Source organism: Uloborus diversus, chromosome 8 (genome assembly GCF_026930045.1).
Source record: "Uloborus diversus isolate 005 chromosome 8, Udiv.v.3.1, whole genome shotgun sequence".
NCBI lineage: Eukaryota > Metazoa > Arthropoda > Arachnida > Araneae > Uloboridae > Uloborus > Uloborus diversus.
The window spans coordinates 142104325-142119741 of record NC_072738.1 but is presented as its reverse complement, the minus strand read 5'-3'; the positions used below and the strand labels follow the sequence as shown (position 1 = coordinate 142119741).

Below are 15417 nucleotides of genomic sequence, written 5' to 3'. Positions count from 1 at the left end.
GATTATAATTGCGTTGATTGAAGAATAACTGAACTTCTTTTAAATATTATGGCTTTTAAATTATTGCAAATTTAGCAATATAGTAGAAAACACTGAGGGTGCTCGATCCATGTGAATTCACGAAAGTAAGATGAAGTTTATTATAAATGATGTGTGTCAGATAATACATTTTTGGAATAAAACAAATTTTCTCACTGTCCTCTTTCCCTTATATTTAATAACCACAGTAGGACAAATGACTATTTATGGGCATGCTTAAGGTTTTTTTTTTTTTTAATCGTGCACAAATGTCACAGTTCTAGTTCATGGAAAAAACTAATTCTAACGGTGTTAAAACTTAAAAATCGCATATTTATAACTGTGGTACTTCGATTTAATTTTTTGTTGATAAATTTAAGTATTTCTATTTTTGAAATTGATTGGAATGCACTAGGTTGACCAGTTTTGGTCGCACTCGCTTAGTTATGATCATCCTAAAAGCTTTTAAGGGTCATAATTGTGTATTCAATTATTTTCAGGAAATACACGAAAAAGTACTTAATAAAGTTATTATTTTCTACCGGTTGTATTTATAGAGTACTATTTATGTCTGCACCTCTAGAACCAGAGTGACTATGTCCAAAAATTGCCACTCTCTGTTTATTAGTGCATCGTAATTCCGCATCTAGCCATGTGAACGTAATTCTTAAAAAAAAAAAATCCTTTTCAGTTTTTTACCATTTTTTGCATGCGACAGAAAAAGTTTTTCCTCTCTCCTGTAAAATTATCATGATGCGATTTACGTCCTTCTGGCTCTCGGGTACAGAATATGCTTCCGAGTTCCGTTCGCAGTACGCAGTCGGTAGACGCGGCGATCTTAAACCCGCGGTCCGCTTTGTAAATTTCAATAGACCGCCTAACGATTTAGTTTCGATACATTTTTTCCAGTATTTGCTGCCATTTCGAAAACCACTTAAGTATCAAAAGGAACTTAATGCGTTTCAATGTAATAGAGATTTAACGCAAAAATTTAAAAGCTTTATTCGATTTTAATTCATTTCGTACGTTAAAAAAGATCATTTTCCAGCAAACAGATCTCATGCTCTGGTCACAACATCTATTTTTGGCAGCACTTACATGTTTTCGAGACTAGCCTATGTAAGGAGCTATTCTAGAAGAGGAATCTAAAGTCAAAACCGAGGAATCGTGTTTCCAAAACTCATTTCGAGAATTCTCTTCGAATTGCTTCATCGCACCCAAAAGTCAATATTGACAGCTTAGCAAAAGAGAAAGTATGTCACATTTCTCATTAAGCTAAAAACAAATTGCCATTTTAATAATTTTAATTTAGTTTTGAGTTTTGTAACAAGTTTTAGTATTTTTTAAATTCATATTTCGCGTTCAATAAAATTACAGTGAAAATCGATATTCAACTTATAATGTTCAAACTAATGAACACCTCGCGCTACCACGCGATTTAACTTACGCAGAATTGACGCGAGTTTTTCACGAAAGATTACAATAATAAGAGATAACGCGAACTCCTCGACCGCAAAGCGAGATTTTTCGAAAGCGAAACACGTGGCGTATGTATAGGCTTCGCTATTGGTTACTAAATATTGTATTTTCGAATGGACTTTCATCATTTTAGTATTACCGAAGTCGACACACTGTAATAGTTTAAAACTCGCTTTGCTGGTATGTACAAATAATCACTTCTTATTTTATATTAATTTTTTTCGGTATAAATGTGAACGTAAGTTTAATATAATAACACCTAAGTGACTTTCATCATTTTAGTATTTCCGAAGTCGACACACCGTAGTAAGATGAATTTCGCTTTGCTGATGTGTACGAATTATCACTTCTTATTTCGATACAATACGGTACATATTGACATGATTTACAATAAGTTCATGAATAATTAGCTTAAAAAATAAGTAAAAGTTGTTTATAAAAAAAAATTGGTATAACACGACTTCGATACTACACAGAACGAATTAACCTTATACTGGTATATAGTTAAGAAATGGGTATGAGAAAATTTGAGGAGTGTTATATGTGTCATATAATAATGTACATTTATCAAAAAGACGTATACATACCGTTTTCGCAGAGCAAAATTTTGACTTATTACGGAAGATCTTCGAGCCTCCCTCGCGTGTGTCGAGGCTTCCCTGAATGGGTTGCTTTGGAAACCAGTTTCGGTGACGTATGAAGAATAGTAACAATGGTCGTTTTTTTTTTTTTTTTTTTTTGAAAATTGTCTGAATTGATGATGCAAAATCAGGTTCAGACTTAAGCTTGACAAGGAGTGAACGCTCGTTCATAAAAATCCTTATTTATAAACAAATAAAGCAGGGATACCCCCAAAAGCAAGGGAGCATCCCCTCTAAATATCGCGGCCCCCTTTCAAAAGCAAGAGCACCCCCAAAATGAGCAAATACCCTTCGAAACCCCCCCCCCTGAAAACTTCAATGGCGCAGTCTGCACTCCTCAGGGTGGGCACCATTGAATAGAGTGGAAACCTCAGGGCCGGATTTGGAAGTGTGGAGGCCCCGGGGCAACAAAGGATTGGAGGCCCCTAATCAGGGTTCGAAAAAATCATCATATTTTCGAAAATATCCGATGCTTTGATATATATCCGAATATTTTTATATATATGTAGATATCCGATATTTTCGACCCGTGAAAGTTAGGATATTTTGTAAAAATTTTATTGTGGGGGCCCCTTTGTTGTGGAGACCCCGGGGCAGCAGACCCGCCTGCCCTCCCCTAAATCCGGCCCTGGGAAACCTCGTTAAAAACAAAACCAAAGGCAGCTCTAAAATTAACTCGCCTTGATAGCAGCTCGTCTTAAGCGAAAAACAATAAATAACGTTATGTGAAAATAATAAAGGACTGGGGATTGCAAATGTAGTTCGTCTTAGCAGTAAAGCGTTATAAGCGTGTTCGAATTATCGAGGCTCGACTACATCAGGTTGCTGAACATCAATATTTCATATTTACAGGATATATAGATAGAAGCGAGATATTTTTGGAAAACAGAATATAAAATACAATTCATTTTGTCAAAATATGTAAAAGAAATTTGTGTGTGACAAATTCGAATGAAAAACGAAAACATAAAGAAATTGTTCTTACAAAACATTACCCTAAAAAATCTTCTGTTGACAAAATATATGCTGCCATCTAGGGATGGTTAATAAAACCAACTGAAATTTCACGGAATATTGTAATTATTTTTAACAAAAGCGTTAATTATGTTGTTTGTCAATGGTACTGAGCTTGCATTTTTAAAAAATTCCCAGGAAATTTTCAAAGCAAAAAGCGTTTTCTTATTTTGAAAGCGGGTAGTTGAAACAAATATTTCCTTGCCTGAAGAAAGAACGGCAGTAGTTTCTAAACGATGCTTTTCCGACTTAGCGCTTTTTAAGTGGTAAAAATATAGGTAGACTTAATTTCAAAAGAATATTCCTGTACTCACCTAGCAGCGATTGAATTTTATCCTGACCCTCTTCTGTAAGTCCAGAATTGGGTTGATTGAGTCTCCCTAAAAGGAGGAAAATTGTAAATAAGTCATCATTTAAAAACGATATTTACATTTACAATTCAATTTTTATGCTAAGGAATTGTTTTCAGGGACTCATTCAGAAATGTTCATCAACTTAACAGATATGATTGTATTTCACGGGGCTTCGGAGATGAAGTCGGATTGAATTTGGGGTAAAGACGTCGGAATCGGAAATCGAAAGCCTTAAAGTTCCAAAAGTCGGAGTAGAATTCGGATTGATATGGAGTAAAGTCGGAGTCGATTCTCAAAATTTTCGGGAGCCATTTTTTTTCCCGACTCCGCAGCCCTGGTTTCAGGATTTTCAATTAATCTGACGATAATGTTAGAGGGGTAATAATCCATTTTAAGAAGAATAGAAATGAAAATGAATTATGATTTTAGAAATCGTGGTACGTTGGTGAAAATAGCAAAAATGAAGTAAATAAATTCTAAAGTGATGCGGGAAGGACAGAAAAAAAAAGTGATTACCGTATTACCCCGCATTATCCGGCATGTCGAAAAAGAGCGAGGTTGACCAGCATGCCGGGAAATTCAAATTTTCCGGCATGCCTGATAATTCGAGGTTTATTTTTCAACAAAATAGAAGTAAATTTCCCCATTCAGTTGCAATCAGAAAGCAAGCCACTGTAAGGAAACATATAAATAAATCCCAAAAGTAACCTTCTTAAAAAAAAAAAATGTGTTTCGCATATAATATGTGCTTGTTGTTATTTATGGTAGGTCATTATTAATGGATTTAATTATATGCCAATAAAAAGCAATCAATTCAGAAGCAATTATCGTTACTGCGATTTTTTCATAAATTTTTTAAATAAATTATTTTTGGTTCCTTTTAAACAAGTAAGTTCAATTTTTATTTATTGAACAGTTGTGGTAAATTCTCTTCAACACTGGTTTAGGGGCGGTAACTGACTGCTTAAATGTTTCTTTACTTAGTTTTAATTAATTTTTTTAAAGAAATTATTCGTTATTAAACAATATTTTTCTTGTTAAAATAAAAAATGACATTGTTGGTAAATTTTTTTACAAAATTAAACTGTTTATTAATGCAAAGAACTTCTATTCATTTTTAAGCTGAACATATATTTTTTATTGTATTTTTTTTCCTAATCTCGAATTTTCCGGCATGCTGAAAAGGACCAGGCAAGTGTTATTGAATATCTGGTGACCCCCGAATTTTGCAGCATGCCGGATAATTCGGGGTAATATGGTACATTTTAAAACGAGGTATTCTTATTAAGCTCATTTTAATTGAAATCTTTTTTGTTCAGGGTAAGATGTTCTTTTAGAACGCGTATTTTAGCAAATGATAAAAATGTTTTTTACGGAGAAGAAGGGAATTTTCGTTTCATTCTGATCCTAATGCACATTTTAATTGATTTCTTTTTTCATCGTAAGAAGGGGAATTTTCATTTTGTCCTGATTGATTCTAACGTGTATTTGAATTAAGTTATTTTTTTCTCGGTCGTGGAAAGGGTTACTTAAATTTTGTTCTAATTGTAATGAGCATTTTAATTAAATTATTTTTCTTGGTCAGGGGAAGGGTTACTTAAATTTTGTTCTAATTGTGATGAGTATTTTAATTAAATTATTTTTTCTTGGTCAGGGGAAGGGGTATTTAAATTTTGTTCTGATTGTAATGCGTATTTTAACTAAATTCTTTTTTAGGAAAGATTTATTCAAATTGTATTCTTATTGTAATGGGTGTTTTAATTTGTCGAACATCCAATGGAAATCACTTTTCATCATTTATAAATATTCTTTTCCTGCTTAATTTGGAGTTTTTACTTACGGTTGGAGTCTTGAGCTTTGGCGGGGACTGGCGAAGTAGACCCGACAGAAACTTGCTTGGGGACCGTTCCATTCATTGTGGCGTGTCTCTGTGCAGTCGACGAAACCGTGGCTTCGTCGATCGACGAACCGGGTTTCGTCCTCTCTTCGGACTTTGCTTTGGGGATCGATTTCTGAGGTTGTGCTGCCTTCTTGACTCCGGTCTCCATGCCCTTGTCTGGATCGTCCTGGGAAATTGATGGACGTTTAATAAGTGAGGTAAAAGCGAAGTTTGCCAGTCACATACTCATTTTTGCGTTTTGTACAGAACAAGCAATTTTGCACTCTAACTGCAGTTGACTCGGTTAATACGAAATGACAAACATTCTTGCGTCTGTTTGTACTAGCCGTTGTTCGTAACAACTGCAATATTCAAAATGGGCTGGTTTCCTTTAATCAAAAGTACTACTTTTAGTCATTGAAATGGATAGAATGAGCAAATAATAATGATAATAATATGGACCCAGAAAATACTTTCATTTTCCCAACAGTTTTTTTTAAATTAATTTTTTTAAATGTCCGATTTTTCATACAAGGCGTGTTCTTTATGACGTCACAAATGATGCACTTTGCCGCATCCTTCTACTACGTTTCCACGTTATGATAATCAAGTAGCGAATTAAAATTGCGCTCTACGTTTGCTATCAACCATATCGTTGCCAATACACGTGAGTAAAGAAGCGAATTAAATATTTAGCTCTGTGAGAGTGGCAACACAGAATGGCATTTCATCATTTGTGATGTCATCGCCAAGAAATGTAAACAATGAAAGCTCACCGATTTAAGTAATTTTTTTAAAATATTAAACTTAAAACAAATTATTATAAACATGGTGAGATACTATATTTTAAAGCATGCTCTTAAAAAAAATACTTTTAAAATTTTGGAAATGACCCCATTGTGGAAGAATTAAAGAATGACCCCCTTGTGAAGAAATGCGTATCTATATTTAAATGAAAAATCAGACTCTTGATTTTTACAAATACGCACATTGTGATACAAATACTAGGGTAATGGCACCAGTAACAGACAAGGGTCCAGTAACAGACAGTCAAAAGTTTGCATTTAAATTACAAGAGTTTTAGGCGGGTAAAACTAATGTTGCTGCGACCCATGAATACGATGCAACCATCTAGGGTTTAGCTAGTGTTAGTGTAATTTACAAGGCAGTGGGAGAAGGTTATGAGCAGCCACCACGATGTCTGCCGGTGTTTCATGTTTATTTCAATTAAATAAGGTTTTAGATCTAAAAATAAAGAACTTTCTCACATTTTGAAGAGAAAAGGGGAATTCTGTCCATTACTCATCCTTTCCTCATCCTATTTTTTACTGGGTACCATCCGAATCGTCGGTGTCTGTTACTGCGGGGTCGGACCCTTTTTTGAAACTGCGCAAATAAAAGTAGAATTAACTGATTCAGAGGATCCAGAAGCAGCCAAACGTTAGATGAGATGTAGTTGCAGGAGAGAAAAATAGTTTAAAAAGTCTAAATACATTAAAAGGCTCAGAAAATTGAGTGGACATCAAAGAGATGCTTTAAGCATGTCTGTTACTGGTGCCGCTACCCTAGTACATGGAGAAAAACTCACTTTATTGTTTAAAATTTAACCATTTTTTGAAAAAATATTATACATTTCGTTGGATTCTAGGCCTATGAAAGGGGTTGTTTCCTTCAGTCAAAAGTATTACTTTTAGTCACTGAAATTAATAGAATAAGCAAAAAAAAAATGTCATGGAGCGAGAAAAAACTTTAATTTTTCCATTTTTAAAAACAAATGGCCGATTTTGAAAATAAGGCATGGTCTTTATGACGTCACAAATGATGTACATTGGCGCATCTGTCTACCGCGTTTCCACGTTACGATAATCAAGAAGCGAGTTAAATGTTGCGCTCTACTCTTGCTATCAACCACATCGTTGCCAACACACGTGAGTAAAGTTGCGAATTAAATATTGCGCCCTGCGAATGGCATCGGTGAATGGCATTTCATCATTTGTGATGTCATCGGCAGTAGCGTAAACAATGAAAGAGCACCAATTAAAATAATTTTTTTTTAAATTTTAAACTACGTCAAATTATTTTAAAAATGGTCGGATCCTATGTTTTTAAACATGCTCTTTCAGAAAAAAATACTTTTAAAATTTCGGAAACGACCCCATTGGAGACCATTTGCATAAATCGAAGTAAAATACAGGGTGAACACAAAGGATAGACCCGATTTCACAGAATCATAGTTTAGAAACTGCTGCTCACATCGCAATAAGTAATAGACGAATTTATAGAAAAATGTACCAAGTTTTCTTTTTCAGTAAAATTCAGTTACACAAATGTTCAACATGTTAACACATTGTGAAAAATATTTAATTTCAAATGTTCAATGTTGGAGCTTTTTTTTTTTCTCATGACAACATTCAATCCGTAATCCAGTTCGTTCCACGCATTTCAGAGTATCAAATAGTCAATAGTTCGTAGTGTTGCAAAAATGTATTCATTGTAGTTTGTGTCATTGTTGTCAAGTTTTTGTAGTATTTTCGACGTCAGTATCTGATAAAGTGCATTTGACGTATCACTGTAAAACGAAATCACGTGACTGGACTGGAATACAGATTAGACCTTTGTCGTGTAACAGAAGACTCGCACATCGAACATTTGTAACTGAAAAAAAAAAAATACATGCATTAATTTTTTATGAGGTTTATTTCACTTGTTTCACGCAAAACCTGTCAGCTATTCGTCGTTGTTGAATCACATGACTTGGCATCTTCGTCTCAGCTTTTGCAGTCAATGATTGCGCTTGCTCCGTAGGTTGTTAGTTATTACTTTGTAATAGATAGGATTAGCAAGAGCGCACCTCTTACTACTCGGTGCTTCCTGGCTGATTCTACCTAGTGCAAATGATACAAATAATGTTCCCGCGTCAAGGTCGTCCGCTATCTCTTCGTGGTCAAGCTTCAGTCCTAGTTAGAAAATATGATGCGTAGGCAGGTACAAAATGATGTCACAGACGATAACTTGTACATCCGTTTTTACTTTCTTCTTTTCTGACTCTCAGAATGGAATGTTTTTTAGTGTAATTATTTGTTGTTTGGATCATCAAGAAGAGATAAAATGGAGGGAATGAATACTTATCATTCGTGAAGGCAAGATCCCAAGTCACGTGATTGATTTTAAAGCAAAGCATTGGAAGAAATCGGGATTATTTCGCTTGTTTCAAGCAAAACGTGCCAGCCATTCGTCGTTATTGAGTCACGTGACTTGGAGTCTTTGAGTTAGCTTTTGCTAAGCCAATGATTGGACTTGTTCCCTCCATTTTAGTTCCCGCTCTAAGGTCTGGATGGGTATTATCACCCATCTTAATTTGTAAAAATAATTTAGAATTACTCTGTATACAGTCGCAACATCTGTAAGCAATTGTCAGGAATCTAAAAATAATCGTGTATTGTAAACAGATCTGCTAATGGAAAGAAATTCAAATTCGACGGAGAAAATGTTTCTTTTCGTAGCATGGCATGCGACGCTGACCAAAAAGGGGTTACAGTAATTACAAGATCAGTAGTTTTAACTTCGTAAAAGAATGCATAAAAATTAGCCTGATATTATAATCAGATATTTGACACTAGACTGATATTTTTTGTCTACCATATTTTTCCAGTCGAAATCAATGAGCTCTTGAACTCCTACCTCGTCTTCCAAGTCATCGGTGAGAGCCATGAGCTGCTGGGCGTGTTTTTCGACCATCGATTGGAAAGCTATGGGATTGGCCAGAGCGTCTGCCCACTCTGCGAGAGGAAAGAGTTAAATTTTACGAAAGTAGCTAAGAAAAGAAAAAAAAAACAGAAAAAAAAAACAATGTACAGAACATATTTCAATGTTCATTTTCTTCAAATGAAAGAGGCCGATTTTATAATTCAGATATTTTTACCTTAGTTTTGAAAAAAAAAATGGAACATGTCTTTTTCACATCAACGGAAACTATTCTGTCTACCTAACCAATAAAGCTATACAGTAAAATCTGTAAAGTTGACCACCCTTGTAAGTTGACCACCTGTCTAAGTTCACGGCTATTTTCCGGCACAGAATTAGATCCACGAAACGTTCCAGGAAAATAATGGGCCACTGATGGGCCCAATTTCTGCAAGTAACATATCTTAGAAAAACAGAAATGTTTTCCGCTGAAATTCAGTAATCTTCCTGAAATTATCCTGGAGTCTTTCTGAAGACTTAATTCAGCGATCTTCCCGAATAAAGTCATTCGTGTCTCTGGAACCTTCAGCGAAAGCTTAGGCAAGTTTATATAAGAGCTTGACACCTTCCTGTATGATTACATCCTGCATTAAAGCATTAGTGCAATCATGGCCAAAGTTAAAACAAATTTGCTATCAAATATCATGAACCTAACTCGCCTGCAATTCTTGCAAAGCCACGGAATCCAGAGACATATTCGGTCTTATTGCGAGCTTAGTCAATCTCGACGGGCCATAATCGAGATGAAGCCGATGCATTTTTAAATACGCTCAGTTAATCTTTATACTGTTAGAGAAAAATGCTTTTCACAGCAATAAAAAGTCTGCATATGTACGACCTGTAGCTATTCAGGAAACTTTTTGACAGAGACATTTGATTTTCTCAGGAAGTGAATAAAAACCTGTAAAATCTCAAAACCTTCATCGGAAGTAATCAGTAACTTTTCGAAATTTTTTTACAGTGCACTTTTTCATTCTAAAAATGTTACTGAATTTTCAAGAACTTTTTCCCGTTAAATTGTATTATTTAAATATTTGGGTAAAAGATAATAGAAACAGAGTATATAATCATTCAAAAATCAATAAATGAAGCATGCCTGAGAGCCCATCTGGAACATAATCTTTCACAGTGATGTGCACGAATAGAGTCTTGAGTGTGAGGGGTTGACCGACTTCATTTCGAAGACAGATGTGACGGTAGCCTGAAAAATGTGAAGATAAATAAGCAAACAGGAAAAAAAGTTAAAAATGCTCAACATTAGCTGCGAAATGATTTTTAAAAGTTCAGCATTAGTTGCAAAAGGATACGAAAATTCAACATTAGTTACAAAAAAAAAACCTCAATATTACCTACAAAATGATATCTTTTTTTTTAACATTAGAGTTACGGGAGGTCTCGTTTCGACCTCAAGCATACTTTTTTCGCAAACTGCTGCTATGTATATTAATAAAAAACTTAATCCATCCTTGACTTTTCCTACATCATCGTGCTATGGAAAAATTCAAAGTTTTGAAGAATATTGCCCTTTTTTAAAATCTCAATTTAAAGGGCTATATATAGAACTGTGAGGAGATGTTATTTTGAAATTGAATTGCGAATACATTTACTGCCGCTGAAATAGATCAGAAACTCAAAAATGCCTCTTGGAACATGTCACAGCAAGAATTTGAATCATTCATAATGTTTTTGCACATAAAAGGCAGCCATTAGCCGCTAGTTTTTGAAATGAAACTTAATGCAATTGAAACAACATTGGTTGTTTTAAACTTTTTTAAAAAAATACTTCATTAAATATCCTTAAAATGTCTGCATCGTTTAAATAAACTATATTTATTAAAAATATGTTTATGTTTAACTAATTTTTGCAAATATTGTTTAAGGAAGTGCTTGTATGCAGATTTCTTCTCAGGGGGTCAAAATAACTCCCGCCGTATTTCCAGGCACACGAAAACCGCCGTAGTTCTAGTGTTGAAAAAGGAATACTTATTCAGATTGTTAAAATTTAATCACATAGAGCTCTAGTGCGCCATTGGTTCTCATGTTTGAAAAATGTACACCATGGTCTTACCTGGCCTCAATCCTACTACTGGAAGCACTCTATGGCCAAGCAATCTGCCATTATCGTCATTCACAGATATGCGCAGACACGCCAGGTCCGGAAGGACAACCTGTCAGAAGACATCGTATCTAATTCAAAATTGAACTTAGAAATATTTTAATCACACGATAAAATTTTAAAACAAATAGCAGAAGTACTATAAACATTTTTTAGGGCAACTTTAACCCAAATTATCCCTATATTTCAGGGCTCCACACCCATTTTAATCATGCTACTGTATCTGCTGACTCATGAATGACGAAAGTATTGCATAGTTTGCCAAAATTTAAGGAGAATAAATATAAAAACCATTTAAAATGAATGATTAATCTGGTTCAGAAGATACGGTGTTACTCAGGGGCTCATTCAACTCTAACAGAATTCGATCGAATCGAAAATGATTAATTGTAAAGAGAAACTGCTGGAATTCACTGGTCACAACGTGATATCACAGGATAATGTCATGCTGTGACACTTTTGTGACGTTTTATGTGACATCACTGCCTGTTGCTGCAACAATTGATTTGTGGTCGTTCACTTTGTGACATTGTTGAAGACGTCACTGCTACGTCATTTCAAGAAATCGTCATGGACTGACAGCTGTGAGAAACTGAAACCTGCTGGTAACTTAACAGTGATACTTTGTGGCTGTCACGCGACGAGGAACCTTTATGTTACGTTGATCGACTTTCTTAAAATCTTACTTTTCAGCTGCACTTTGTCTTAAAAAGTTTGGGATCACTGCAAAGCGTTATTTCATTCTTTTTGTGTTCTAGGTCCGCAAGAAAGTGGGCTAAAAATCGCAAACACAATTGAAGGGTTTGCAGCAACAAAGAGTTGTATTTTTTGATCGTTTGGTTCAACAAGGAGTTAACTCCGGTTGATAGTTCTCAAGTTATTCCCTAGAATGAGTTAGCTGCTTCATTCACTTGAGACAACATGGAGGTAACTCCAGGAGGTTTCCCAACAATCAAAATATGAATTTAACTCTATGTTGCTGCAATTAGCGACCGAAATGCTTCATCATTTACTTTCCGATAAATCTAATTGTCTTTGAAAAAAATTGTTCATTCTAATCATCGTCTGTCGAATGAAATTAACTATGAACTTTATTTAGTTCAGTTTTCAGAACGAGCATTCATATAACATGAACTTTTGTTTCTTTACATCGCTACTAATGTTTCACCGATATGTTCTTTGAATAAAATTACAATTTTCATTTAATTTACAGTCCACTGTTCTTGCTTTTCTATCGATTCATCGACAACACTTTTTAAAATTAAAATGTAAGTACCTTTTTCCTTCAAATACAGTTGAACTCGGTTAATACGAAGCTTCAAAAAGCCTCGAGTTTGTTCGTATTAGCCGTTATTCATAACAGCTGTGTATAAGTGATACCTGACTAACCTATATTTAAAAAAATCCTACCAATACACACATTATAATTTAGCTATCATGCATTCAGAAAGAAAATCACTTATTTCTTCTAAATGAATGTTTTAGGAAAATATTGAAAAAGGAAGATGATAATTGACAATCGCGGAGCATGTTGTAATCCACAATGGAGCGTGAAGTCTCATCTCCGATTAAAATGAAATTTCCCCTGGTAAACATATGTACGGACTTTATTTTTTATGCAAAATATTCAACACGATACACAATTAAACTTCTACTACCTAACAAAATGATGAATAATTCATGGAAAAGAAAATTACGGTATTCAACCACGGCCATTTCAAATAAAGAGGACAGAATTTTTTTTCCGTCTTAGCCAAAACTTTCAATTTAATTAACGTATTCTAAGGGAAACGTTTAATGTTAATTATATAGCAAATCAAACTTAACAAACAAAATGTTCTTTTTAGCCGTGATTTTGTATTAAACCTGATTGTATTAAAAGTGTTCAACTGTACGTTTAAAAAAAAAAGCAAACATTAACACCCGTTCTTTTGAAAAGAATAAAAAGAAAACACTTGTTTAGATATGTCTTTGGAACTAATGCCTCGGCACATATACCAGTATTTACTAGCGATTCCAACCATTTTCAGTGCAAAATCTTTCCGCGAAAACCTTTCACGTCACATACCCTCTCGATGTCGAACACAAGAGGCATCCAACTGAATATTCTCTACTCTTGCGGAACATCTATCACCATTTAGAATGACTGGAACTGCCTCCACTTTAATCTGTTTTGAATTCCCATTTAAATTGGAACCATTCCTGCAGATACGTGCGTTACTTTCATCACGACGGGAAAAGCAGTTTGTCCCCGCCCCCTTCGGAAGCGAAAGGAATCTCCAGATTCTTCTTTCTCGCTCGAACGCTGCCGGTCCACAATCGCAGAATCTTTCTTGACAGGTGGAAATATGTTTGCCGTTTGCATTCCGCACCCATGAAGTGGAATGTCATAACGGCGAATTGGACTCTGCTCCCGAAGAATGCAATCGAAAATGGATTGCCCGTGTCTTCGATATGAATATGGAGAGACTCGCTTCGTGCACACACACTGTACAGAAGCGAGCCGATGCTCAAACACGGATGAAAAGACACGATAATTACGGATAAACTAATTGATGAATATGATGTATGAAAGATATCAGAAGGAATGTTACTTGTTGAGAAACTCGATAAACTCGGGTTAAGAATTGGCGATGTCACGAAGCTAAACTTATGAAATCTGTTGAAGAACAAATCAAACCAAAGAATGTCACTAACAGTGATGTTCACATCAATTTTTCTGAGGGTATACTCTCAGTAATCCATCACGTACAATATGTGTATGCGATCATACACATAATATGTCATAATATGAAATTTTTTGGAGCTAGAGGGTATACGCTATATGTCTAAAAAAGTGTGAGAGTATGCGGCGAAAATGGAGTACACCCTATGGGAACACCACTGGTCACTAAGTTTACCCAAGATTCGAATTTAGAAAATTAATGAATCTAGTGTTAGCACCACCACCTCCTCAAAAAAAGAAAAAAAAAAGAATTTTGACCTCTTGAATTCAAATTATGTTTTTCGCAATGTGTGTGTTAAGTAGGCGTGTGTGTTTATGTTTGGGGGGGGGAGGTATGTGTGTTTGTGTGTAGGGGGTATGTTTATGTAGGCATGTGTGTTTGTGTCTGTGTGCAGGTATGAGTGTGTGGGTAGTTGTGTGTATGAGTGTTTGTGTGTGGGGGGAATGTGTATGTGTGTGTAGGCATATGTGTTTGTGTCTGTGTGCAGGCATAAGTGTATGTGTAGGTATGTGTTTGTGTGTGTGTGTATGTGCGTGTTTGTATGCGTGTAAGTGTAGGATATTGACACAACCTGGAGACGGTTTTCGCTAGAGGAGCAGCATCGCGAGGTGGCCGGTCGACGGTGATTCTGCAGAGGGTGCTGGCGGGAAAATAAAATCATAGGACATCAAAACAGTCAAATGAAAGCAGTAAGCAATCGTGATTGCTCAAAAAAAAGGAAGATTTTTGATTGCCTGACAGTTTCTTATTAACAAAATTGCAGCACTCCACGAAATGACAACCCGTTTTCATTATTGTACCATTCAGTAGCTGTATGAGACATTTCTTCGTCATGTACTCTTACATTTCAATTGTCAGGTTTGGCTCCCTAGATCATGTGCTTTTACACCACTCGATTTCTTTCTATTTGATTGTTTTCAAACAATGCCAACAAACCCACATTCACTCGTGCATTGAAGGAAGGAAATTTAGCGGCGTCAATGAATTTAGCCATATTTGTTCGAAAATATCATTAAAAGTTTCTGCTAAATTTTGCAAATGTGTCTCGGAAACCGTGGTGGTCACTTATAAGGTGTACAATTCTATACATAGGCATATCCTACTCACTTTGGGTTTCAAGAACAAAAAAATTGAAAAAAAAAAAAAAAAAAAAGCCGTAAAACCGTGACCAAGCTTATTTTGTTTGTGAACGTCGATGTTTACAAAAGGCTCTAGTTTCAGTTTGTAATCACGCGTTTTCACTCTAGTTTAGAACGTCCTAAAGAATTATTTCAGAAAAATTCAATATTTAATAATATATTTAAAATCTTTTATTATAAATAAAAAATAAATGCTTTCCTCTAAATTGTTAAGGTCCATAATCTATTTTTTTTTTTTTTTTTTTTTTTGCATTCATAAACACCTTTATGAACCCAAAAATGAGTGTCTGCAATTGTTTTCAAACTCG

General features: G+C 35.1%; 1 protein-coding gene across 1 annotated transcript in view; it reads right to left on the bottom strand.

Moving 5' to 3' along the window:
• LOC129228134 (1-phosphatidylinositol 4,5-bisphosphate phosphodiesterase classes I and II-like) overlaps positions 1-15417 on the bottom strand; it is a 478401-nt gene that overhangs the window by 20127 nt on the left and 442857 nt on the right. The window contains 5 exon segments of the mRNA XM_054862781.1: positions 3467-3532; positions 5346-5571; positions 9060-9163; positions 10225-10329; positions 11197-11296. Coding sequence (XP_054718756.1) covers positions 3467-3532; positions 5346-5571; positions 9060-9163; positions 10225-10329; positions 11197-11296 — 601 coding nt within the window.